Source organism: Quercus lobata, chromosome 10, assembly GCF_001633185.2.
Source record: "Quercus lobata isolate SW786 chromosome 10, ValleyOak3.0 Primary Assembly, whole genome shotgun sequence".
NCBI classification, from domain to species: Eukaryota; Viridiplantae; Streptophyta; class Magnoliopsida; order Fagales; family Fagaceae; genus Quercus; species Quercus lobata.
Window position 1 is genome coordinate 32,840,027 of NC_044913.1, and position 26,864 is coordinate 32,866,890.

Sequence of the window (26,864 nt, forward strand, 5' to 3'; positions counted from 1 at the left end):
CTCAGGGAAAAAAAGAACGGAACCAATAACAAGCATAATTTGCATTTTTAAGTAGTTTCTAATTTGTATTTTAAATTTTTAATACCCGCTACCAAAAACCAAATTGCTTCTCATCCACAGTTGATCCTACCACCATTATTCACTGTTTAAACAGTGGGCTGCCTTTGACTAATACAAAGCTTGAATTCTCACTCTCTCTCCTTCATGATTTATTGTTTTACCTTCTCATCTTCAGTGATCATGCTATGCTGGGCAATCAAAAGTTCAAATATGCTTTTGCCTAGAACTGGTGTGCAACAACCTCAAATGCAATCTATCCAGATTTTAAATCGGTAGATGGGTTCTTCTTGGTCTATTGATTTGAGCTGCTTGAGAGGTGACTAACAGTAGAAAAATTTATCAAACAATTAGTTTCCTTTGGCTATAGTGAATCCTAAATATACGAATATCCAAGGGAAGGGCTGTGATGGGAGTTGGGCTTGCACAAATGATGGCCTTTCTCCTTCAATTTTTCCTCTTGATATCTTTTCCATGTCTACCGGGTTTAGCAAACTATTATCAAATAAGTTAAGTGTCTTTTTCAATTTATTTGCTTATGTTCCTATTAAGTAAAGTTGAGGTACTCATCTTGCAATGTCTCACTATTTTTTGGTTTCCATGGATGTACTACAACAGAGAGAGAGAGAGAGAGAGAGAAGGGGAAGAAATGGCCCGTTTAACACTTTCTTAGCATTAAAAAAAAAAAAAAAAAAATTCCTTTGTTTTAGGAAAAAAAGATGGGCGTAACAGGTCCAATAAAAGTATTCTTATGATATGTATAATACCCTCTTGGCACGCACCAAGCATATATCACAAGCTCTCTTGAGATAGATCATACTTTAGAGAGTGCACGGATAAAGAGGAGAAACATCTAATATTTAACTTAACAATGAGAAAACAAGAACCTCAAATAATTCAATTACAGTATTCCTTTTGAGGTGACTTGGAGTAACATCTATAAGCCACATTCACTCTAAAATGCCAAGAATGTAAACAAATGACAAGAATGGCATACCTTCTTAGTTCTTCTGGCAAGCGTCGATGGCTCATCCATTGCTCAACATCACGACGTCTCAGAGACATTTCTAACCTCCTAGGGGAAAACCACCAAAAGGAGGAAAAAAAATATGAAACTAGTTAAAGAAGTTCAAAACTTTGGTGGAAGATTTATAAATTCTGAAATTAAATCAATGATTTTTATTTTTTATTTTTACAGTTGGACTTACTGAAAAGTATAAATGAGACACTAAACATGGATGTCTATAATTGAAACGCTTGGATTATTTACAGAATGACAGCTATTATTCATTTGTTACATGTAAGTGAGTCGAACTTAAAAACAAATGGAAGAATGAATTTCCTGTTTGAGCAACAGAGAAAGTGTATTGTGTGCTATTTTAATTACTTGTAACACTTTGAACCTGAAGCAATGAGATGGATAGTTTAACCGACAAGACATTAGAGAAATATAAAACTAATTGTTTCTAACAATAATTTGCCAATGGATTTAAGAAATTTATTTATACTATGTTCAGAAACAGAAGGGTAGAGAAAAGGTAGCGGTTACATAATGCAAAAGAAGGAAAATGACAAAAAAAATTACTCCCTATGGAGGTCTTCACACCAGAAGATAGGTGTCCATGTAGATCGTGAAAGAAACATAATCATAAAAATGATCAAACTTGTGCACAAAAAAGTCATGATTTTTGGATATTGCTTCAACAGCTAAAGTAGTACCAACTAAACTCTAGCATTAGTTATACTAGCAGACTTACTGAAAATTGAGGGAACAAGGTTTTTCTTTTTTAAATTATGAAAAGTAGCCACCTCTTAGTCCAAAGTTATTGTTAGTGTTATTATGTGGTTATTAATAATTGGCTTGTGATTATTGTATTAACTTGAGGATATAATTGTAATTGTGTCATATCAGGAGAATATATATATGCCACCGTGAAAGGACTAACTAATAAAGCTCTAAGCCTAATTTCTAATCTTTCTTCCCTTTAATTCTTCTCTCTCTTCACACCTAACCCTAATATTTTAAGTGGCATTTGCACACACAATGATTTAAGAAGCATATATCAAACCACCGTAGTAAAAAAATTGTACCTCCGCCCAAGAGCCTGAAGAAAATTTTGCATATTTCCAATGAGAAGAGCAAAGAGCAAGAGGCCCAGCCCAATAATGGCCATGGTGAAAAGGACTTCCCAAACAAAGTAGCTTGGAGTTTGATTTCCAGCAAGTGTACTGATTTGCTTTATAAAATCACACAAAAACAATGTTAGCAAGGGGTTAATTAAATTATACATTTCCTATCATTAAAAAATTAATTGAATCACATATGAATACACTTCCTATCATTTTACCAAAGGAAATGTATCAGGTCAGTATGGAATACAATTTAGAAAGAAACTCATTTTGAGACAAGAATAATTTAATTAGGATATTATTATAAAGCCAATAAAGTTCTTCATCGGCAGGGGATGCGATAAGACACATTATTTTCAGAATACTATTATAATCATAAGATACTAATGTGGTGAATTTTGAGATTGTATTCCAGCATGACATGCAAAAAAACTTACTCAATTAAGTGTGCCACATTATGAGATAACATATATGACGTAACATTTACATTTTGTTTGGTTTGATGGAAATAAAAGGGAATGGAAAATTTGGAAGGAAAGGAATTTGTTTCCCTTGTTTGGTTCAAGGGAAGGAAATGAGATGGTAATGACACAGAGAGATGGGAAATCCAGCTTGGCTCACGTCATCGTGCCCACCCAAATGAGCAGAGATGGAGGGAAAAGATGGATGTCTATTTAGTTACGATTGGAAATTGCCAAGAGCCGGTGTTTCTAACAAAGACATCTAGGGTTCAAATGCCTCCACCCCCAACATTTGAATTATCAAAAAAGTTATAACTGGAAATTGCTTTAGTGCCTGTAGGAGCGTTGCCCTGCTTCTCTTGGATTAAGATACTAAGCGGAACACATGATACAATTAATTTGTGATACGGGTGATATTGAACCACAATAGGAGGTTTGGACAAGAACATGTAAAAAACCAAATCTCCTTTATTAATTTCAATGTCATATGTTACATTAGCCCCTTTTTGAGTCTTATTTTCTTCCTTTTATATGAGCCATCCTCTTCTTTTTCATCTTCTGTCCCAGTCCACCTGGATTGCCTCTGATCTTGCTGGGCTCTTCTTTTCATGGCTTTTCATCATAAACGGAGACTTTTGAGGTATTTTTCACTGTTCAAATGTCCACCTGTATAACTCCTGGTGTTATCTGATTCTTCTTTTGCAGGTTTTTCATCATGGACGGAGACTTCTGGGGCTCCTCCTACTGTTCAAACTTGTCCCTCTACATTGAATGCAGTGATGTCAGGCTGGCGACCTATCTCAATGTGGAGGCGGTTGTGGAATCTCCAAGAACCTTTAGAGGACTATCTTGTAGAAGTTTGGTCTTTTTGCTACTTATCTCGTTAGCTCGGATAGACCTCGAAGGTGACCTCTGTATGCTGCCTGGGTGGATGTTGGGCCTAACCAAGGATCCGAGGTTCTGCGTGCATTGATTAAGAAATGGGCTGGCCATAGTGGGGTTGATCCCTATTACTTGGGTTGATATTCTCGTTAGGCCCAGTGTTTACATTTATTATAATTAGGCCCAAGACTTGTTTTTGCGTTCGCCCCACTACAATAGCCCCCATGATCTCGCACCCATTTATTTTGTGGGATGAGATCATGGTCAAATCGTGGGGTTTCTCCAAGACTTTTGTCTGACATTGATTGGAGTGTTGCCATTTCAGTGATTGGAGAACGTCTTTTCAACTTCCGAACTGTCATGCCACTTGTCAGCATCCAAACAGTGGAGGTTGAATAGTGGAGCGTACAGTAGGGGGAAGCACAAGAGGTGGAGAGAAATTTTTCCCGCCCTCCTACTATTTAAGCCTTCCTTTTGCCCATTTTACCCATTTTTACTCTCTCTTTTCTCTTTTTTCAAAGATAAGTTCACATTTCTCCTTGCTCCCCGTCAGGCTCTGGTATCTCCCGTTCCTGTAAGTCCCTTCGCATATATTCTTTTTTCTTCTACCCATTTTTTATCTCCGTTTCCTTTCTTTATCTTCTTAGTTGATGCCATGGGCAAACTCTCCTAGCTAGTTAGTACTCCTGAGGGTATAGAGGCTTTTAAGGCGAAGTGCAATGTCCCTTGGGATGTTGACATTAGGCTGTGTATGGAAGGTGATATTGCCCAAAATAGAGGGTTTGGAAGGGTAGTTATTCCATTAATCGCTTTTGTAGAAGGGGGGTTAGGATTTCGATGAATGATTTGTTAATTAACTATCTTAGGTATTTTAAGTTATGCCCTGATCAGATAACTCCCAATGTCTTTCAGGTAGTCAACACTGTAGATACATTAAACAAACAATTAGGCCTAAAACTCACCATTCATGATATTAATTACATATATAACTTACAAAACACTCGTAAGTCCGAGGTCCCCAGATCATGGTGTTACCTCAAGGCCCGTTGTGGGCCAATTAGGATAATCTCCTGCCTACCAGATTCCAATAAAGTCACAAATGGGGGCTACCTTGTTGTGTTGGGGAACTGGTATATTGACAACTTTCATTGCCCCACTAACATCGAGGATCTAGGTCTGTGGGATTTCCATAGTTGCTTATTGTGTTTCACTTGTTATTAATTAACCTTATTATCTTTGTTCTTATACATGTATACTCTTCTCTGCAAATCCGCATTCCCTTAAGAAGAATCTTAATCTCATCGAAGTTGTTCAGCTCAATAGACTGCTTCAATCCGAGATCTACATACATATAGACGGTCAGCTTCGGGCTGCTCACTTGATCCTTGGGTATACGCCTACGTATCCCTGCTTCCAAAAGGGGCAGGACATAATTAAGGAGAAGGATTACCGGCTACCTTACATCGACGTTCGTCTGAAGGATTACTATCCGTCGCTAGTACAGATTGAAGAGTTGAAAAGGCATCCGAGGCGCAGTAACTCTCCTGAACCATTCACAAATGTGGACCTCAGAGTGTTCGTGGCTGTTCCGAGCTCAAACCCAACAATTCAGAAGGCCTAGCAAGGAATCGCCCTGGTTTATTCCGAAGTGATCCCCCATGAAGGCCAGGATATGTCTTATCAAAGAGTGATTCCAGACATTGTGGACCTACTGGGAGCTCTGAGGACCGATGATTTGAAGGTTACCTCTAAGACTGCTCATAAGGCCGCTGCCAAAGCTAAAAGGCTCCGTGGGGGTCCCCAGAGTGAGGCCCAAGCGAAGAAGAGCAAAACCACCCAAACCAAGGTTCCGACAGCTATAACTATGGTGGCAACTCGAAATCCTACTCCCCCTCTGGAAATTGTGGATGTTAAGGAGTCCCAAGTTGGCGAAGGACCATCCGAGCCTACTCCTCCTCCATTTACGTGACTTTATCATGAAGGGGGCTCCTCTTCCATCTAATGAGGGTGTAAGGCCTTGGTCAGACAGGCATGGCGGCAAGGTGGCTGACTATGTGGGAAAAGCCCTTCTCCTTCCTACGAACATGAAGAATTCGAAAAAGATGGATGGGAAAGGGATGCTTTTGGCTTTGAAGAGAAATGTGGTGCTAGTGAGAACAAACTAACTCTCTATTTCTCTTCTCTTTCTGTTATTTTATTTCGAATTTTATTAACAACGATAACTGCCTACAAAGTTATCAAGGCATGGTGGAGATGGACAAGAGGATGTCTAAGGCCGTTGAAAGAGAGAGAGAGAGAGGCTTCAGCCAAGCAAGAGCAGTTGATGAAGAAGGTTAAGGATTTGATGGAGAAGGTGAATTAGTCTGAGACTGCTCATGCAAAGGTTGAAAAAGAGGCTGCATCATTGAAGACTAACTACGACACTGCCGTGAGACAGTTGGTGGAGGCCAAGGATGCAGCTAAGAAGGCATTGGAGGCTCAGCGGGTGTTGATGGAAAAAAACACCGAGCTTGGGGAGAAGGTTGCTGCTGGATAAACAAGGAGTAGCTGCTGATTCTGCACTTCGGAACGAGGTAGAAATACCTATTCCGATCAACTACCTCCCTAGTGCGCCCACGGCTATTGAAGGGGACAAAGGGAGCTCGGTCGATGAGCAAGAGAAAGCTTCAGAGGTCCGGGATGGGGACCCCGTGGTGGATTCTTTTGATGTGAAGGATGCCAAGTGTAGAGATCAGCCCACTACCTAGTGCCAAATTTTTGTTTTGTTATTTTGTTTTTCATTAAGACATGGAATTTAGTATATGATTTTTGTAAGGGGTTTATGTTTGTTGCTTTGTGTGTCCACTCGTGACTATTTTTAATCTAATGAAGGCTGTATCTTTTTTGCAGTTTAAACAGTTTTTTTTTTAAATTTAATCTTCATTCAAGTGTTGTCTTATTTATATACTTATATATATTTTTCATCATTTATTGCAAATTCAAGGGCTCACTATTTCTAGCCTCAATAAACTTGATTGTCCATCCTGTTGGCCACATCCCAATTTCCCTTAGCTCCCAATGATCCTGGGATTGACTCGGGTAGAGAGTTCTGTTTAGGATGCACTCGAGCTAAAGGCATGGCCTTATACCCCGGTTTTAATTATCCAAAGCAATTCTTTTGTTGGCCTCAGCAAGCCTAATCACCCATCCTTTTGGCCATATCCCAATTTCCCTCAGCTCCCAATGATCCTAGGATCGAATCGAGTAGAGAGTTTTGTTTAGGATGCACCCGAGATACAAACATGGCCTTGTACCCTAGAGTTTAAATTATTTGAGCAATTCTTTTGTTGGCCTCAGTGAGCCTGATCACCCATCCTTTTGGCCACATCCCAATTTCCCTCAACTCCCAATGATCTTGGGATCAAATCAAGTAGAGAGTTCTGTTTAGGATGCACCCAAGGTAAAGACATGGCCTTGTACCCCGAGGTTTTAGCGAGGTTTTAGTGATCCGAGCTATTCTTTGCCATTTTTTGAAATTTTGAAAAGCGCATTGGGAGGTTTTGCATGTTGTAAAAGATAGAAAGAAAGAAAGAAAGACGTGTACAAAAGAAAGAAAACTTCATTAGTTAAAGTATTTCCTTAGGTTATATACATTCCACGGTCAAGGGACCGGGTTTTCATCTAGGTCTTCCAATCTGTAAGCTCCCTTTCTAACGATTGATGTGACCCTATAGGAGCCTTCCCAAGTCAGTCCCAGTTTTCCCTAGCTTGGATCTCTGCTGTTCCCCATAACCTTCCTTAGTACCAAGTCTCTGAGAACAAATTTTCTAGCCTTCACATTCTTGTTATAACCACGGCTGATCATTTGTTGGTACTCAGCTAACTTGATCATTGCAACCTCTCTATTTTCTTCTACCAAGTCAAGCTTCTTAGACAGAGCTAAGTTGTTGTTCTTTTGTTCAAAATCGTCTATTCTAGAGGTTGGCATTCCAACCTCCGTGGGTATCACAGCTTGCAAACCGTAAGTCATCGAAAAGGGGGTTTCTCCAATGGACCTTCTCGGAATCATTCTAAAAGCCCATAGTGCACTCGGAAGTTCCTCAGTCCATTTTCCCTTAGATTCATCCAATCTTTTCTTTAGACCATTAACGATGGTTTTGTTGGTAGATTCAACCTGTCCATTGCCCTGTGGATAGGTCGGGGTTGAGTATCAGTTAGTGATTCCCAATTCATTGCAATACCAATTAAACATCTTACTGTTAAACTGCAGTCCACTGTCTGATACCAAGGTTCAAGGGACCCCGAACCTAGTCATTATGTTCTTCCACACAAAGCGTTTTACATCAGTCTCTTATATTGGCCAATGGCTCAACTTCAACCCATTTTTTGAAGTAATCAATAGCTACTAACAACCACCTCCAGTTTCCTGTGGCCCTAGGAAAAGGTCTTACTCCAACCCCCATTAGGCGAAAGGCCATGGACTCGCCAATGGATTCAAAAACCCACCTAGCTGGTGTATATTTGGAGCATACCTTTGACATCGATCACACTTTTTGGTGTATTCTTATGAACTTCTTTGCATGTTTGGCCACCAGTATCCTTGGGTGTGAATGCTCGATGAGCTAGGGTTTGCCCCCCAGTGTGACTCCCACAAATTCCACCATGCAGCTCTTCCAGGATTAAGTCCACTACCTCAGGATGAACGCAGAGAAGGTACGGTCCTGTATATGAGCGTTTGTAAAGCTTCCCTTCCCTTGATAGCCAATACCTTGGGGATTTGCATCTAATCTCTGTTGCTTCATAAACGTCTTCAGTTAGTGTCCCATTTCTAATATATGCTACAATAGAGTCCATCTAACTAGGGCCAGCATGTATGCCCATTACCTGTGTATTATTTGAGTGATCTAGCTTGGTTTAGCCAAGGTTTCCACCGTGATTACCCGAGGTGACAAATTTGTAACCGAGGAGGCTAAGGTCGCAAGAGAGTCTACATGGCTATTGCTTCCCCAAGGTATCTAAACCAAAGAGAATTGTTCAAACTGATTTTGCAGTGCCTTCACTTCGGTCCAATACTTTACCATCCTTTCATCCCAGACTTCAAACTCTCCATTAACTTGATTAGTAACCAATCGATAGTCACAGAACACTTTTACCTTGGCAGCCCCCACTTTTTTAACCATCCTCAATTCGGACAATAGTGCCTCATATTCCGCTTCATTGTTGGATGCTGAGAACTCCAATCTTATCAACCATTCAAGAAGAGCTCCTTTTGGGGAGAGAAGGACCACTCCTAGTCTGGAGCCTCGGTAATTGGATGCTCTGTCGACGTAGATTTCCCACAGTGGAGTTGAATCCAATACCACACCACAAAATTGATTCAATCCGAGGTTCTTTCCCATGCTTTTTGGGGTAAATCCTACTACAAAGTTTGCCAAGACTTGTCCTTTAATCGATGTCCGGGGCTGGTACTTGATATCATAGGCCCCTAGCGCAGTTCCCCATTTTGCTATCCTCCCTGAGAAGTCAGCTCTCCTCAATAATGCTTGAAGTGGGTATTCAATGAGGACAATGATTGTGTGGGCCTGAAAATAGTGCGGTAGCCGTCTGGTTGCATGCACCAGAGCTAGGGCAATCTTTTCTAGGGGAAGGTATCTCACTTCAGCTTTGAGCAGTGTCTTACTCACATAATACACCGGTTTTTGAGAACCTATTTCTATTCCGACTAGGACTGCACTTACGGCATGGTTTGACACTGATAGATACATGTATGGATTCTCTCCACTCTCGGGCTATGAGAGTGTTGGGGCCATCGTCAAATATTCTTTCAGCCTTTGGAATGCCTCCTTACACTCGGGTGTCCATACATAATCATTCTATTTCTAAGGAGCTGGAAGAAGGGCTTACAGCGTTCGGCTGATTTGGAGATGAATCAATTCAGGGCAATAACCATTCCTGTGAGACGTTGTACCTCTTTGGGATTCCTCGAGGGCCAAGGCATTGTATTGCCGTGATCTGATCGAGGTTCACCTCTATCCCTCAATGAGTAATCATATAGCCAAGGAACTTTCCTGAACCAACGTCGAATGCACACGTCAAGGCATTTAATCTCAGACGATGCCTTCTCAGGACTCCAAACACCTCGAACAAATCCTCCAGATGTTTCTGAGCTTCTTTGCTTTTTACTACTATATCGTCTATGTACACCTCCATGTTTTTCCCAAGTTGGTCCTTGAACATCCTAGCAACCATTCTTTGGTAAGTCGACCCTGCATTTTTTAATCCAAAACCATATAGTCAATAGTTCCCCTTCGGGGAGATGAACGAGGTCTTTTCCTGATCCTCGGGTGCCAAAGCTATCTGATGGTATCCTTGAAATGCGTCTAAGAAACTCATTCTCGGGTGACTGAACGTCACATTGACTAGTTGATCTATTTTCCAGACCAAGAAAGGATCTTTTGGATATGCCTTATTTAGGTTCGTAAAATCAACACACTCTCCATTTCCCGGTTTTCTTCTTTACCACCACTGTATTTGCCAACCAGTTCGGATAGAATACTTCTTTTATTGCCCCTGCTCATTTAAGCTTGTCTACCTCCTCGCTTACTGCCTCAGCATGAATATAAGACGATGGCCAAGGCCTTTGTTTCTTAGGAGTGTACTCAGGATTCACATTTAATCGATGGCAAATAAAGTTCAGATCCACCCCAGATACATCATAGGGGCTCCATACAAAACCATCTAAACTCTGAACTAAAAATAGTAGCAATTCTACTTTATCAAGTAATGAAAGTTTTTGGCCAACTTGGAAATATTTATCCACCTCGACATTGATGTAGACCTTTATGAGGTCCTTGCATTGACTATTTGATGCTCATACCTCTGACTATGATTGCTATGGATGTTGAGTAGTTTCAGCCAAATCTTCATGAGTTCGATTTTTCTGAGAAATGGTGGCTATACAACATTGCCGAGCTGTATTCTGGTCCCCCTTGATTTCTACCACTCCCCGTTTAGTAGGAAACTTCACTTTCTAGTGTAGAGAGGATGGCACAGCTTCCATGTCATGCAACCAAGGTTGGGCCAAGATGGCTGTATAGGGGGAATAAGCGTGTACCACTATGAAGTTCACCAAAAATTCCTTTCCCTCTACAACTACAGGGAGTTTGATCTGTCTTACTGGTATCACTACCTTTCCATCAAAACCCACCAGTGGCGTATCATACTGACTTAAGTCCCCTAGTTTCAGATCCAATCCTCATTACAGGTCTAGATACATGATTTCAACCCCACTTCCTTGATCAATCATTACCCTTTTAACATCATAGCCAGCAATTTGTAGAGTGACCACGAGGGCATCGCGATGTGGTTAGGTGGTCCCTTCTTTATCTGGGTCCGTAAATCCCAATATCAATTCCGGTTCTGATCTTTTCCTCTTTCCTGAACTAAACTGAGGGCTAGGACCAATATGGGGCATCATGGTCATGACTCCGAATCCCCAAGGAAGATCACTAATCCCTGTTGCGTGAATCACTTCTATCATTCCGAGGGAAGGACGCCCATTTCTTAACTGCTGTGAGCCTTGGGAGTTGGGATTGAGAGCTTGGTTTGGCGATAAGAAATCATTTAAATGCCCAGTCCTAGCCAGATGGTTCAAATGATCTCACAAGACCCTGCAATCTTCCGCTGTGTGTCCACGCTCCCGATGATATGAACAATTCAGACTTTGATTTCTTTGGGACGCATCTTCGCCCGTCTTATCGACCACCTGAAATATGGTTCATGCTTGACTTTTTCCAAAATTTGGAGGACAAGTTCTTTGAAGATGGAACTAACCAACTCAGCCCTTGATCTAGGATTGGGAGGAAAGAAGTTATTTCTTGGTCTTAAAGGCAGTTGGTCCATTCTTCCTTCTCTCCTTTCCACTACCACTGACTTTCCTTTTGCCCGAGCTTGCAACTAGTACTTCTCAATCTGTTCCATGAGCCCGTGGATGCATTCAATAGGGTTTTTAGTGAGGGACTTCCTTAGCTTAGATTCCTCAAGCAGTCCTATTCTAAAGGTACCAGCCACCACCTTACTGTTACCCCCTCCAATGTCATTGTACAATTCCCAGTATCTGTCAATGTAAGACCGTAGGGTTTCCCCTTCCTTCATAGTCATGGTCAATAGGGAATCAATGGGTTGGGAAACTCGACTACAAGTTATGAATCTAGCTCCGAAGGCCCTCATTAATTCCCTATAGCTATGAATCGTTCCTTCCTTTAGGCCGTCGAACAATCTCATGGTTGTGGGTCCTGGGCTAGATGGGAAGACTTTGCACGTTAGGGTTCATTTCGAGCATATAGAGCCATACTTTGATTGAAATGACTTACATGTTCAACAAGGTCTGATTTCCCATTACAGATTACAAAGACGGGTCCGACAAATCTGCGGCGTGGATCTGAGCTCTCGATCTCAACAGAGAATGGGGACTTAGAGATTTGTTGTAAGGCCCGATTCACAGCATCCATCCCTTGATTCCGCGGTGCATATCCTCCATGGTGATGAGTTGGTTCTGACTCCTCCCTCCTCAGAGACCTTGATCTATTTCTGAGCCAGGGAGAATGTCGATTTTCTGCCCTTGTACTTCAGTTGCTGCATTCATCCGAACTAGATTAGGATTCCTCCCTAATTCTTTCTTTCCTTTGGATCTCCCAGTGTAGAGCTCACACTTGTCTCCAAAGATCTTTTACTTCTTTACTCCGACTACTGGCCTAGGATCTGTTGACCTGGCTGGCCGGCGTTTCCTCCCTCCTTGAAGGAGAAGGAGATATGGTTATAGTGAAGCTGGACTCCCTTCCGTTGCTAGGATGTTCTCTTCTATTCCCAACCTACATACGACGGGGTCCGGTGGTCGACCCAACTGATCTACTAGATTTAGAACATCTAGATCCGTCTCTACTTGCCATACTTGCAGTATGTTCTTCCCAAACCTACTACTTGGTGGAATTTCCCACAGATAGTGCAAATTGTAGGAGCGTTGCCCTGCTTCTGTTGGATTAAGATACTAACCAGAACATATGTTACAATTAATTTATGACATGGGTTGATATTGATCCACAATGGGAAATTTGGACAAGAACACATTTAAAACCAGAATCTCTTTATTAATTTCAGTGTCATATGTTACATCATCCCCTTTTTGAGTCTTATTTTCTTCCTTTTATATGAGCCATCCTCTTCTTCTTCAACTTTTGTCCCAGTCCACCTGGATTGCCTCTGATCTTATCAGGCTCTTCTTTTCATGGTTTTTCATCATGAACGGAGACTTTTGAGGTATTTTTCACTGTTCAGATGTCCACCTGTATAACTCTTGGAATTATCCGACTCTTCTTTTGCAAGTTTTTCATCATGGACGGAGACTTCCAGGGCTCCTCCTACTGTTCAGAGTTGTTCCTCTGCATTGAATGCAGTGATGTCAGGTTGGCGACCTAGCTCAATGTGGAATCTCCAGGAACCTTTAAAGGACTACCTTGTAGAAGTTTGGTCTTTCTACTACTTATCTTGTTAGCTCGGATAGACCTTGGAGGTGACCTTTGTATGCTACCTAGGTGGATGTTGGGCATAACCAAGGATCCAAGGTTCTACGTGTGTTGCTTAAGAAATGGGCTGGCCATCATGGGGTTGATCCCTATTACTTGGGCTGATATTCTCGTTGGGCCCAATGTTTTCATTTATTATAATTAGGCCCAAGACTTGTTTTTACGTTCGCCCCACTACAGTGCCCTTTATATTACCTATTTGTTATGTGTATTTTTTAAAAATATTTGAATACAGAAATTTCTTTACACCTATATTTCTCCAATCCAACTCTAATGTCATCTCCCAGGTGTGGGACATCTAACTCTAAAAAAAATTATTTCTAGCACTAATAAACATGAGAAAGTAAAAATAAAAAAGAACATTAGATTTTTTTTTTTTTGATAAGTAAGAAAGAACGTAAGAATTTTATATGAATATGTTACTCTTGCTTATTTAATATTCACATGTTGTTTTATATTAGCATAGCCATCATTCTATTATTAAGCAACAGCTATGGCATGTTCCATACTTCCATTGAGCTTCAGGTCAATGCCAAAAAAAAATAAATAAATAATATGCCAGATAAGAAATCAAGTGTAAGAAACCAAAAGCTATGATGGCACATGTCAGGTTTGCCTCCCGCCTAAAGGGCTTGACAAAAATTGCAATGTATTTTCTTACAGCACATCCTTAGTTGATTTAAAAACTATGTAAAACTAAATTCTGACTGAAATTCAACTTGTATGAGATAGTTCAACACATTTCACATAAGAAGATAAAGTAAAAATGAAGAAATATATAAAAGGAATACCTGGAATCCCCAGAATAATGAAAATATATATCTGGTTACGATGCTATGTTCCGTAGTAAGATTGACAGCTGACAAGTAGATTCCATAATGAAAGCCATCTTCAGTAAAACAAGCAGTGGCATTGTCATTGCCTTTCCAGCTATTCCATGTTGAAGTATTGGGAAAATGTTCAGGATGTTTCCCATTCCCACAATCTATGAAACTCACGCACGCATCGAGTCCAGAGTTATGACAGGCAAGTCGAAGACATTGATTAACCCTCTAAGAGAGGAAAGATGAAAGAGGAGGTAAAATGAGAAAATTAGTGAATCATTGAAGAAAAGTCTTAATGCATGTAGCAAACAGAATAATTGGCCAAGTAGAAATAAGAAGTAACAGTTGGCAAACTTAACCCTCTCATGCTTGTAATTTATGTATTTGATTATTTTGGTCCCCTGCTGTATACTCTGGGTGACTCATTATTAAGTTTTTGAATAAAATTTCCTTTACTTATCAAAAAAAAAAAAAAAAAGATTATGATTTCCAATAAGCCAATAATGTCAAAACCTTCTCTTTCTCCTTTATTTATTTATTATTATCATTATTTTTTATTTGGCCTGAATTTTGAAACTATTGAAATGACTAATACATTAATAAAACGAATTATTTTCTTGGTAGAAGTTTATTTTTCCTATTACAAATATTTTACTACCATGTTAACAATAAATCAAAACATTATTAACAAAACTGAGAACATAAATGATGCAATGTTTGGTTTCTTTCCTATTCCTTTTCCCTTTTTTTTTGGGGGGGGGGGGGGGGGGGGGGCGGGAGAGGGTCAAGGAATGTTTGACTTAATATTGCTTCTGGAAATTTTTCACCCAAGGTTGCATTTCACCTGCAATTTATGTTTCATAAAAGGTAGATTGAAAAAATAGATGCTTCACTATAACGAAAATTTCAACAACCAAACATAATTATGTACAAGAGGAAGTGTAAAGTTCAAAAGAAACTTCCAAAAACAGCAAGAAGAAACTTGCCAAAAAGAAAGCAAGTTCAACACATGTCTTTAGTGATATAACAACCTCCGCTTACCTGCAACCCAAAGAGATACCAGCATGACCCAACAACATGGCCAGACAACATGAAGGTGAGAAGATTTATAATGAAATTTGCCCATGCTGACTCAAATACAAATCCACTTGGAGACTGACCAGCAAGTAGAGGTAGAAACCTATACAATCTAGGAGTGTACTGAACAAGAACAGCTGCCCGTAAAAGATTTTTAGCATGATTTGCTCCTCCCAAAGATTTTGGTAGAACTAACAATATTATGATCTGCATTTAAAAATAATAATAAAAATCATTTATGACAAGGACAGAAATTCGAAACAAACTTATCATTTAAATAAAACCCATACTACCATAAAGGTATTTAAACAGATTGATTAATACATGAAACCATCTTATAGGGGAAAACTTGATCACACTTAGAAGATCTACTACCACATACTGCACTTTTCTAGGAGGCAACTTGATTACTTGGAAAAGTAAAAGTAGACTTAATATCCAGATCTAGTGTAAAGGCTAATTACAAGGCCATGACACATACGTCATGCAAACATATGTGGATTAAGCATCTACTTAAATAATTACGGTTTGACATGCAGTTGCCTATGGCTTTGTATTGTGAAAATCAAGCAACAATTCATACTGCCTTTATTCTTGTCTTTATTCTTGTGTTTCATGAGCAAACCAAGCATATAGAGCGGGATGGTCATCTTGTTCGAGAATGGGTAGAAATTGGTGTAATAGCTACTCCATATGTCTCTATAAAGCCCAAGTTGCTGATATGTTATGAATGTGTTGTGTAAGACTCATTTGGATTTGTTATGTAACAGGTTGGGATAGTATGACATATACGTCCTAGCTTGAATGGAAGTGTTATGAGATTTTTATTAAGTCAGGGAAAAATATTAATATCATTGTAATCACCCACATATATAAATTATAATTTTGAGTGTTAGGCCAATTAACTTTGGCCATAATTACACCCTAAAACAATAAACTATAAACTTGAATAGTCAATAAGAAGATTGTAACACATTAAGTGTATGGATGTGTTATATGTAGATGGTGATAAATACAAAGTTGATGAAGGGAAGAGGATAATTGAGAGAGGGTTCTTACTTGAGGAAGAGGTAATACAACAAACAAGTCAATAAAAAAGCATCCACGAATGTAATTAAGAGCAATTTTCTTTGGATGGTCAACTAACTCTCCAGCACCAACCACTCGCGACTCTGGGGCCACATAAGCCAACCTAAACTACAAAAAAGCAAATTATATAATTTAGTCCAGGCTAGAGGAAAGGCTTCAATCAAAGCTAAGACAGTTACAAAGGGATTAATGATTGGAGGCATTGGATATTATGAATCAAGTTCTCAAATTAAGACATGTGAAATATGAAAGATGGAACCTATAAAATTCTCTTATCACAGTATTTCACTTTGTTATATTTATATTCTTTTTCAATAGCATACAGTATATTTAAATAAATGTATGAGGATGCGTATGATATATGACATAAGATGAATATGTACAGGAAAAAAAAAAAAAAATCGCATTTTTTTGGATTCCTACTATTTGTGATTGTTATTAAGCGCCAAAGCTTTTGTATAGAACCTGTACACCTAAGTCACTCCCTTTAATAAAATCATCTATTAATAAACATGTACAATGCCAAGATTTTAGAAAGGACTAGCCGATGTCCCGCTCAATGTGTGCGTATGTTATAAGTTCATTTTGAAATATTTGATAAGAAATTATTCTTATGGACAATTTGTAATACTCATATATTATAATATTTGAGAAATAAGTTTCAATTATTTACATGACATTAGAAAAAGGAAAAATGTAATTTTTTTAAATTAATATAATTTAGGATATAAACCTGTTGTAATATTGCTTGCGTAAATTGGCAAATATTTAATTAACTTTCCAACTTAAGAACATAATTATTCTTTTTAAGTGACTAAATATACCCACAAAACAATAAAAATTATTTTCAAACCTTTCTATCCACTACTTTTCAATTACATTCATTGAACATGAGAAATTTGAGTGTTATACCAATAATAATAGGAAAATGTTAACGAATAAACCATTTTAGAAAAGTTTTTATAGGAAAAGAGAAAAAACAATTAATATTTTGACAGCTTTTTTAATTTCCCATAAAAGTGGAATAAAAACTCTCCTAAAATGGTTTATTAACAACTGTCCTAAGGGCACCTGTTAACATAACCCATAATAATAATAACTAATATATAATTATAACTGGTTCAAGGCAATTATAAATTAGGGCTGTGAAAATCGCCTCCCAAGCCATTTAGTTTTTGAGAGGGTAATGAGTCAGTTCAATTATGCACTGACACAAATGACTGAATTGGTTTGTTATTAGGTTTTAATTCAAAATTGCTTATAACACATACATTGCACGGGGCAAATAATTAGCAGCAAGTTCATGATTAGACTACCCTAGTTTAAATTTTACCAACCTTTAATCTCCCTTTCTAGGAAACTTTTGTAACAATTGGATGGAGGATGAGGTCGTGGGTTCTAGACCCACCAAATGAATGTGCAACTTCCCAATAAAAAAAAGATAAGAAAAGAAAAACAATCTTCGACCATGGAGCTTTGTTTTCAAGCATAATGCAATCTATAGAACATGATGGGAGGCAAACAACCACCATGAACAGAATGCACACAGAACTAATGTGATGTTTGGTTTGGCTCATCTACCACTCTGAATAGAATCTACACAGAACTAATGTGATGGTTTGGTTTGGATCATCTTTTAAGATTCCTAGGAATCCTAAGAGGAGTACCAAGCATTCCCTTATTTGGTTGTAAATAGCTCAAAGGAAATCAAATGCCCACGGCCATTCTAAATTCCCATCAAACCTCACATTTACAAGAATGTACATTCCCTCCAAAAAAGGTGGTAGCCACATTCTCAGGCCATAAGAAAGATCAATTTTTAAAAATGACAATCAAATTAGACTCTGAAATGATAAAGTATTCTTTCTTTTTTTCACAATTCAAAGAGCATTAAACTTATTTTCCTCCTCAAAAATCTATCAAACCAAATAATTAATCAATCTATGTTTACAAAAACAGTTCATACACAGTTTAAGTTTATGTTATGTTAATGCAAGGTGTTCATGCATAGGAGTCAGTTTTTGGAATGGTTTGTGCTATGTCCTTTTGGCAAAGCCAATCAATCTATATTTACAAACTAATCAATGCGAGGGATTTATCTCACTCCTTAACTCTTTTTTCCTTTTTCTTTTTTCTCATTTCTGTTTTTTTAAGTTACATGATAATTTTTGGTAAACTTTTTTTTTCCTCAATTTTATTTAAGGTTTTTTTGAGATAATATTATTAGTATTTTCAAGAAAAATTAGGACAGAAAGATATATATATTTTTTTAATACATATAAAAATAAGAAATTATATTTTAGAGAAAAGTAAACAGTTATGAATACACTCAACTATCTCCTAAGAAGTATCAAATACACAAAGAATCTATAAAGTCTAAAATATTAGATGATCAATTGTATTTTAGAAAAAAGTAAACAGTTCTTGGGAACAGTTATGAATACACTTAATTATCCCCTAAGAATTATCAAATATACAAAGAATCTATGAAGTCTAAAATATTAGATAATCTACCCTCATCTACTAATAATCAATGGAATAAAGAGCGAATAAACATTGAATTGATCTCTCAATTGACAACTCCTGTGCCACAAAAGTTCTTCTATTTCTCTCTCTTGACAGGGTCCATATTAGACATGACAATACTACAATCCAAGCAGTAACTCTACCATGTGGCAATTAAATAAAAAATACAAAATTTAAGATGGCTTTTCATGTTTCAATGTTCAGATCTCTTCTAACTGCAAAAATGTTACAAGATATCTAAAACAAAGGTTACTCTGAAACTAATAATGCCTGGATCAGCAAGCACTCAAACATAGTGTAGCGGAACTCTGTTAGCAAGAATTATTCCAAAATAACAATAATTTTAAATTTTAAATTAGCTTCAACATATAGTCCATATTAGCAGGTTAATTAAAAGAACTACGTAATTGCAATAAATTTTAAACAATGAAAAGAAAAAAAGCAAAGAGCTTCTGCAAAGGGAAGAGAAGTAGCAGTCACCTGAAGAAGCATGTGAAAGAAGTATATCAGATCAGTCATACTTCTGAAAACCACAATTGTAGTGGTCATGGGCCAGTTAATTATTATACACTTGTTATCCTGCATTCAAAGGGTGGGGGAAAGCAAGTAAAGTTTTTGCTATAGTTAACCAAAATTTTTATTAATCAGTAAATGCAAAGTTTATTTAAATAAAGATAAGTACAGCACAACCACAGTACACAGGGGCTGTTAAAAATCAAATGAAAGTACATAAATCCATAAAAACTAGCATATCAGAGAAAGAATGACAACTTAAGGCTGCCATCGGTCATACAGAGTGCATAAAAATAACATCTTCATATTTGAGTGCAAGCCTTCTGTCCCACTCCTCAAACATACAACAAGCATCTACCACACACATTCTCCACATGCTCAAATTATCCGTTGTAAGGATTCTCCCATTAGCCAGGGTCTACACAAAAAAGCTACCTTAGATGGAACTTCACCTTCCAAATACTCTTCCACAGAAATAATTGAAATTCTCTAGAATAGAGATCTTTGTAAAAAGATTTACCTCAAATCACCACTTTTGGTAAGGGTTCACCATTTACAATCCTCAGCAAATCCCCCAATTTTGACCGAGTATAATTGAGAAACAAAGGAGTGCAAAATCTCTGATGCCCAATCTTGGCAAGCACGATTAAGCACTAAATCCCAAAAAACATCCCCATCATGTATATGTATATAATCTACCACCATAGCCTCTTTGTCTCAAGCTAGACGATGTAGGTCCAAAAAAGCTTCTTAAGAATTACATCACCACACCGGTAGTCGTGCCAAAAACAAATCCCTGAACCATTACCCACTTCGAAGAAAATGAATTATGCAAAACTATTCCACCCACTCCTGATATGTTTCCACAAGTTACATCCATGAGACCCCAAAGTCTACCTACCCCCAATAACTCCATACTTTGTAATCGTATGCCAAAAGTCTCTTTTTCAAAAGTACATATTCACAGCCATTTCCCTAATAGAGCTTGATTAAATCATACCAAGCTATGAAGGCCTAAACCCCACTTTTGGACAGGTTTGCAAACCGTCCGCCACCTCACCAAATGGAATTTTACACAATCATCCATCCCACCCCACAAAAAATCCCATTGCAGCTTTACCAAATGCTGCACAATGCTGACAGGAAGGGAAAATAAATAGATATAGTAAGTAGGTAGGCTAGAAAGAATACTCTTAATCAAAGTAAGCTGCCTCACCTTGGATAGATAGATCTTCTTCCACCCTACCAATATTTTCAATCTTTTCTAATCCCACATCTCCATGGACTTAAACATTTCCCTCAATGGAAGACCCAAATACTTTAAAGGGAAAGTAGAGATCTTACTTTTTTTTGATAGGTAATCAGAGAACTATTATTAATGAAAAAAATAAGGAAGAGTACAAGTTGTTTATGATGATGAATAACAAGAAAAAATAAAACAAACAGACTATGCTGTCAGGAAACTATTCTAAGAGAAAACATAAACTCAGAGAGAGAAGAATAATCAATAAGACCCCAACAACGAGACCACTCAAAAAGACTACGTACTCATAAAACCTTTAACTCATCCAACGTCTTCTCAATGTCCTCAAAGGAACGACGATTTCGTTCCAACCAAACAATCCACATTAAGCAACCTGGAATCAAATTCTAAATGTTCGAATTATGCTTCCCAAGCCACTAATGCCAACAAAATAACAATTCTGCCACTGATCCTGGCATAACCCAATGTATACCAAAGGCCTGAAGCGTAAAAGTCCATAAGGTATGTGTAACAGGACAATGAAGAAGAAGATGGTCCACCGACTCCCCATCACAACAACACATACAACACCGATTTGCTAAAGGGCGACCCCTAAACATGAGATTATCCAAAATGAGAATCTGATTATGAGCAGCCAACACACTAGCTAGATATTCAATATCATGCACATCCCCTACCGAAGCCATCTCTGACTTGCCAAGGTTTATTTTTAATCCCAAAACAGCTTCAAAGCAAAGCAGTACAAATCTCAAAAAACCAATCTGCTCACTCTCATCACCACAAAAAATTAAAGTGTCATCTGCAAACAAAAGATGAGTCACCAGAAAAAATCAAAGTGTCATCTATTAAGGGTTCACTGTAATAATTGACTTGAGTATACATTAAAGATGTAGCAGCTAGGGCTCTATCTTGTGAATGTAAGCCATCCAGCTGAACCATGTAATCTGCTCTTCTCTCTTTCTTGGTTCCGCTTCTCTATATTATTTTATTCTCATCTTTAACAAGGCCCTTTGCAACATCAATCTTCTGCACCACTCTCTTATCCCAAAGCAGTAAAATGCCGCCGGAATCCCCTTCCATGTCCAAACAATCCCCATCCACAAATTGACTCCCCCATAGACTCCACACCACACTACAGTTAATTACCTCCATTGTTGTCTCCTGTAAGAAAAGAATATCCCCCTTCCACATTCTAAGAGCATTCCTCACCCTCAACGTCTTTTCTCAGTCATTCATACCTCTCACATTCCATGTGATGAGTCATAAATTCATGATGTTCTAAAGCACCCTATTCTTTCGACCAGCACTATTGCAGCCCCCTCCTCGTGTCATAATTGACTGTAGAGATCAAGTTCTTGAGTTCCCTCATCCCTTTCATACCAGATTTCAACTTTTCTACTGTGAATTTGGTGACATTGTAGCCTCCAACTACTCTCAATTGACGTACAATCTAATAGCCTCCTCCTCGAAGCCCGCAAGGAAACTCCCAAAAATTTGCTAGAACTTACAGTCTTTACCTTTTCTTTATCTTTCCATTGTGACAGGATAAATTTTCAAAAGATTGAGTGCAATACTGGAAATGAAAACCTTTTTTTTTTTCCTTGATAATTAATGAAAATTTTATTAAAAACAAAGCAAACACAAGTACTTTGGGAATGTACTATGGGGCAATACATTTGTCAATGAATACATATTATCAATTGTTAAATTCAAAACAGATCACATGCCATCTATATGTTGGAATTAATATTTGAGAATAATCCCAAGATACTGAAAAATATAGACTACCCAATAATAGATGTTGGCCAAATTTTGAAAATTTTGAGACGTGATTAGAGCCTCATCAAGTGCACAAGCAAAACCCATCAAGATTAATAACTTCGAAATCAATCTAACATTATACTTCAAGAACAAGATCCATACCTTTAGTACATACAGCAAGAAGAAAAATAATGGGTCTACGAAAACTGCCACCAAGCAAGAACTGACAAAAAATTTGTTCCATCGTTGCACAACTTTAGTATGAGGGTTCATGACCCCAGGAATATATTGTTGGAGAAAGGAAAAAGATCTCCTAGCCCAGCCTTTGGCATCCCCATAGAGAACATTATGGAACTAAAAAAACAACAAAAAAGCATAAGAACATCACAGTATTTGTTCAACATTATTCTGCTAAACAAAAACTAGTGAAAATACACAACATGAAAAAGTCATAGGAAAATAAATAGTACAATGAAATGAATTTGCAGCCTCAAGAATTTTTTCATAGAACGATAACAAAGTGTTTGGACAACAACGTAGAGCACTTTCTTACTATAAGAAGTGGGGGAAAAAACACATAAACTTCAATGTAGCTAGAATTAAAAACTGTTAAATTTAAACAAAAACTAAATGTTTGAGTTATTTTCTCATTATTTGTTATATTAGCATATTAAATGGGCATTTGCGTAATCATGTTATAAACCCTAATATAAATAATTAAATATATGCTAAGGTGTCGGCTGACTGATTTAACACCAAAACCTTATTTTCTTCCTTTTCTCTGTCACTCTCTCCCTTTATTTTCCTCTTCTTCTTACTTCTCTTTAACCCAAATTTCCATAGTTTACAATTTAACTTGATATTAGAGCGTCCCTATCCAACCCTAGAACCCACTAGAACACAAGAAGGTGGCTGTACCTATTGATAGGAGGGTTGACGCCAGAATCTGTATGATGATGTCAATGCTGATGCAAGTGCTGACGTCAGCATTGGCATGGTCACCAAATTCCGGCAAAGACACCATCTAACTAGTCAGAATCTAGTGCTATTTTTGGTGATTCTTGCCAGATTTTTTGAAGCCATCTGGTATGACTTTTTTTTTTTAATTTCGAATTTTTTTTGTAAATCTTATCATTGATTTTCCAATCTCCTTTTCTAGTGTTTTCCGGCAGCTTGGATCGATTGGGCTTCCTTCCGTAGGGGCCATCTAGACTATAGAATAGCATATTTGATGTTGCTTTGTTGATTTCTTGTGAGTTTTGTAGTTTTTTTTTTTTTTTTTCTTTTGGGTTCTTCGCTGTTTCTGCTGCCGAAATTGTGCCCCTCCAGATTTCTTCCTATATAATTTGCATTTGGTATGTTGGTTTGTGACTACTTGTTGGAATTGAGTATTGTTCTAGTTGCTTGGAGTTGGCTGTTGTGATGTTGGTTTGTTGGCTTGGTATTTCTAATCTTGTTTGAGTTGTTTGACAATTTGAGTTTTGTACATCTAAAGAAAAGACCACCACTGTCCCAGCAGAGGACAAATCATCACTGATTAGATATGATGATATGCCTAAATCCATTACTTCAAAAAAATTGAATGGTTTGAATTATTTGCTTGGACACATGCAGTGAAAGTTTATTTGCATGGGAAAAAGAAGTTAAAAAATATTTGACTGATCAACCACCTGATGTTAAAGCTTCAATTATGATGATTGGATGAGTGAAGATTCAATTGTTATGCAATGGTTGTGGCATAGAATGGAACCCCGCATTGCTACTACTGTTGATTTTGTGATTCTTTGAAGAAAATTTGGGACACTGTTGCAGAATCTTTTTCCCATCAAAGAAATGTTTCTTGGGTGTATAAGATTTATGAGAAAATTTTCACTATGACGCAATCTAGGAAACCATTGTCTGAGTAATACAGTACTCTTAAAAATTTATGAGAGCAGCTATTATAGTATCAGCCTCCTACCACTGATTTGGAACAACAGAAGCGACATTGGAAATATTTTATGATTGCTTCTTTGCTATCTGAGTTAGATGCTAACTTACATGGATTCAAAGATCAGATTCCTGCTAGTGAGACCTTACCCACTGTTGCTAATGCCTATTCTCGACTATTGTGCTCATCATTGGGATAAAACTCCATTGTTACCTCCTTGGAGTCTTTAGCTTTACTCTTAAGTAGTGGGGATTGTGGTAATTTTCGTGGTGGTTTCCATGGCGGTTGTAGCGGCATGATTTTTATGGTGGTTCTTGTGGGGGTGGTCGTGGTAACAGGAAGTGTGACCATTGTGGTGGTCTTAATCATACTGAACCTAATTGTTGGGTAAAATATGGGAAGCAAGACTGTGTGAATTAGGTCGTTGATGGTGTTGTACAGCCATAACCTAGTTCTACTCCATTGGGCATACAACTTCTAGGTCTGATCCTCATGATGCACTTACTACTCAGCTTAGCGAGCTTGTTCAACAATTGTGCACTACTTCCTCAGTTGCTACATTAGATAATTCAGGTAATGTTGCATGTGTGGCTGGTTCCTCTCCATCCTGGCTCATTGACTCCGGTGCTAATAAACATATATCTAGTATATTATCTCTCTTATCTGATTTACTTCCCGTTAAACATCATGTTGTTTTAGCTGATGGTTCTTCTCGACCTGTCCATGGGAAAGGTGTTCTTCATCCTAATAAGTCATTATCTTTGCTTTCTATAAGTCAATTGACTAAAGCCTTACAATGTGCCATCACCTTTGATCCTACTTCGTGTGTTTTTCAGGACCTCAAGACCAAAAAGATGATTAGTTCGAGGCATGAGAAAGACGGTTTATATTATCTAGATCCTAATGATTCTGTCTTCCACACCTTCTCAACTTGGAGTGCTACCGCATCTCCTATCCAATGGCATTTTTGTTTGGGTCACCCCTTGGCCAAGCTCAAGTTTGCCATTCCAGCATTAAGTCACATGCTCAATCTAGAATGTGAAGCTTGTCAATTTGGGAAGCATCGATGTAGTTTTTTTTTTTTGAGTAGTAGTGGTCATAGTCGTCAGTCTGAGTCTTCACCCTTGCCCATAAGATTCTAGTCAAGCAAAATGGTGAGGACAACTAATTCGTACAATGGCAACGAAGCAACAAGCTAAGAGAGACAAGGGAACAAAAAGTGAGCAAACTAGAGTCAGAGAGGAGATAGACAGAGGCAACTAGGCAAAAGCACAAAGGAGATCGATGGTGTCAAGGCAAGAAATTTTTCTTTGGTATTTTGCTCATTATGCAATTTTGTGAGGTTATTTTAAGAATTTCCCACTTAAAAAGGAACTTTGATAGTAAACCCATATTTGCGTTTTCATTGGTGTTTTTGAAAAAGCTTGAGCTCATTGTTTTTTGAAAACGTGAGTTTTTGGCAATTTTAAAAATGTGATTTCTTTATAAACGCAAAGCCAAACGTCTGACTTCTAGCATTTTCATACATAAATGCGCATTTTGATTATCATAACACTTATCCAAACGGGCTCTATATCATCCTAATATAGATACATGCTAAGGTAAGGGACTAATTAACAAAGCCCCAGACCTTTCTCAACTCTCTCTCTCCCCTCTTCTTTTCTCTCCTTCAAACCTAATACCTGATATTTTACAACTGAGCTTGGTATCAGAGTGTACTAATCCAACCCTAAAAGCTTCAGGATCAAGGGAATGACATTTCTAACCAAGAAAACTACCTCCTTGTGTTGCCTGATGCAGCCAACTAGACTTAGCGAGTGAACCTCAGCAATTTATGTCGTTTTGGTGTCGCAATGAACACAAGTCACTTGTTAGAGCCGCTGACTCATCAAGCTAGTGAATTGTGGTCATTGGAGGTACTATTGGTGATTGAAGGGTGAAGTTTGGTTAAATATGGTTGCTGGTGTCAGGAGTTTTGTTGGTTGTGGTTGTTGATATTATGGAACACTAGAGCTAGCGGCAATAGGTGGTGTGTGAATTTGATAGCATGTTAATCTTCCAGAAGTGTGTAGGGCTAAGATTAATTACCCAAACACAACAAATATTTTATATAATATTTCAAATACATTCTAACAAATTTTCCCCACACATATATTACTCATAAAAAATAAAAAAATAAAAAACAAAGATAAAGAAAATGATTCAACCAAATTGTTCACAATCTCCCCACTTAAATCCCTAACGTCCTTGTTAGAGCCCACTTTGTGGGGTAGTGTCTCTACCCATACGAGGTTACCGTCTAACAACATCTGCTTTATACCTTAAAAGGACTAGTCACAATTGAGGCTCCTTATAGTTCTTAATAAAGTCTAGTTCAACCTAGTATATGCCCGATATGGGACTCATCACACACCCACACAACCAATCAAATTGGGGCATCACAGGAACAAAAATCGAGCATTTTGTCCTTCAACTGCAAATGACGTAGGCTTTCCACAAGAGGCTGAGTTAGGGCTCTAATTCCCAATATTTAGAAGCAACACATGCATTCAAGGGTCCAAGAATTTTTTTTAACATATAAAAATAAAAATAAATAAAACCAATTCTAGAGCCAAAGTGGCTGGTGAGAACAAGTGCCTCCACTAAAATTTAGCAAAACTTGGTCAGCCTGTATATATGTTTAACATACAAACCCAATGCATCAGCAAATTTGAAATTCATTTGTACTTTCAGTATATTACCACATTGGCCTGTATCTGTTTATGATAATTTAGAACATCTTATTTGTGA

At 37.9% G+C, this 26,864-nt stretch overlaps 1 protein-coding gene across 4 annotated transcripts in view; it reads right to left on the reverse strand.

Annotated features, from left to right (window-relative positions):
* The window catches only part of LOC115963892 (probable cyclic nucleotide-gated ion channel 20, chloroplastic), a 44,404-nt gene that overhangs the window by 13,017 nt on the left and 4,523 nt on the right, over window positions 1–26,864 (reverse strand). For 2 of the 4 annotated variants that reach the window (XM_031083120.1, XM_031083119.1), the window contains exons 3-9: window positions 22,307–22,498; window positions 19,087–19,185; window positions 16,051–16,188; window positions 14,956–15,198; window positions 13,882–14,142; window positions 2,149–2,294; window positions 1,055–1,132 (exon numbers count right to left, since the gene is read on the reverse strand). In XM_031083120.1, coding sequence (XP_030938980.1) covers window positions 1,055–1,132; window positions 2,149–2,294; window positions 13,882–14,142; window positions 14,956–15,198; window positions 16,051–16,188; window positions 19,087–19,185; window positions 22,307–22,498 — 1,157 coding nt within the window. The remainder of the gene's footprint in view (window positions 1–1,054; window positions 1,133–2,148; window positions 2,295–13,881; window positions 14,143–14,955; window positions 15,199–16,050; window positions 16,189–19,086; window positions 19,186–22,306; window positions 22,499–26,864) is intronic. The other 2 variants (XM_031083121.1, XM_031083122.1) reach the window with 2 other exon arrangements.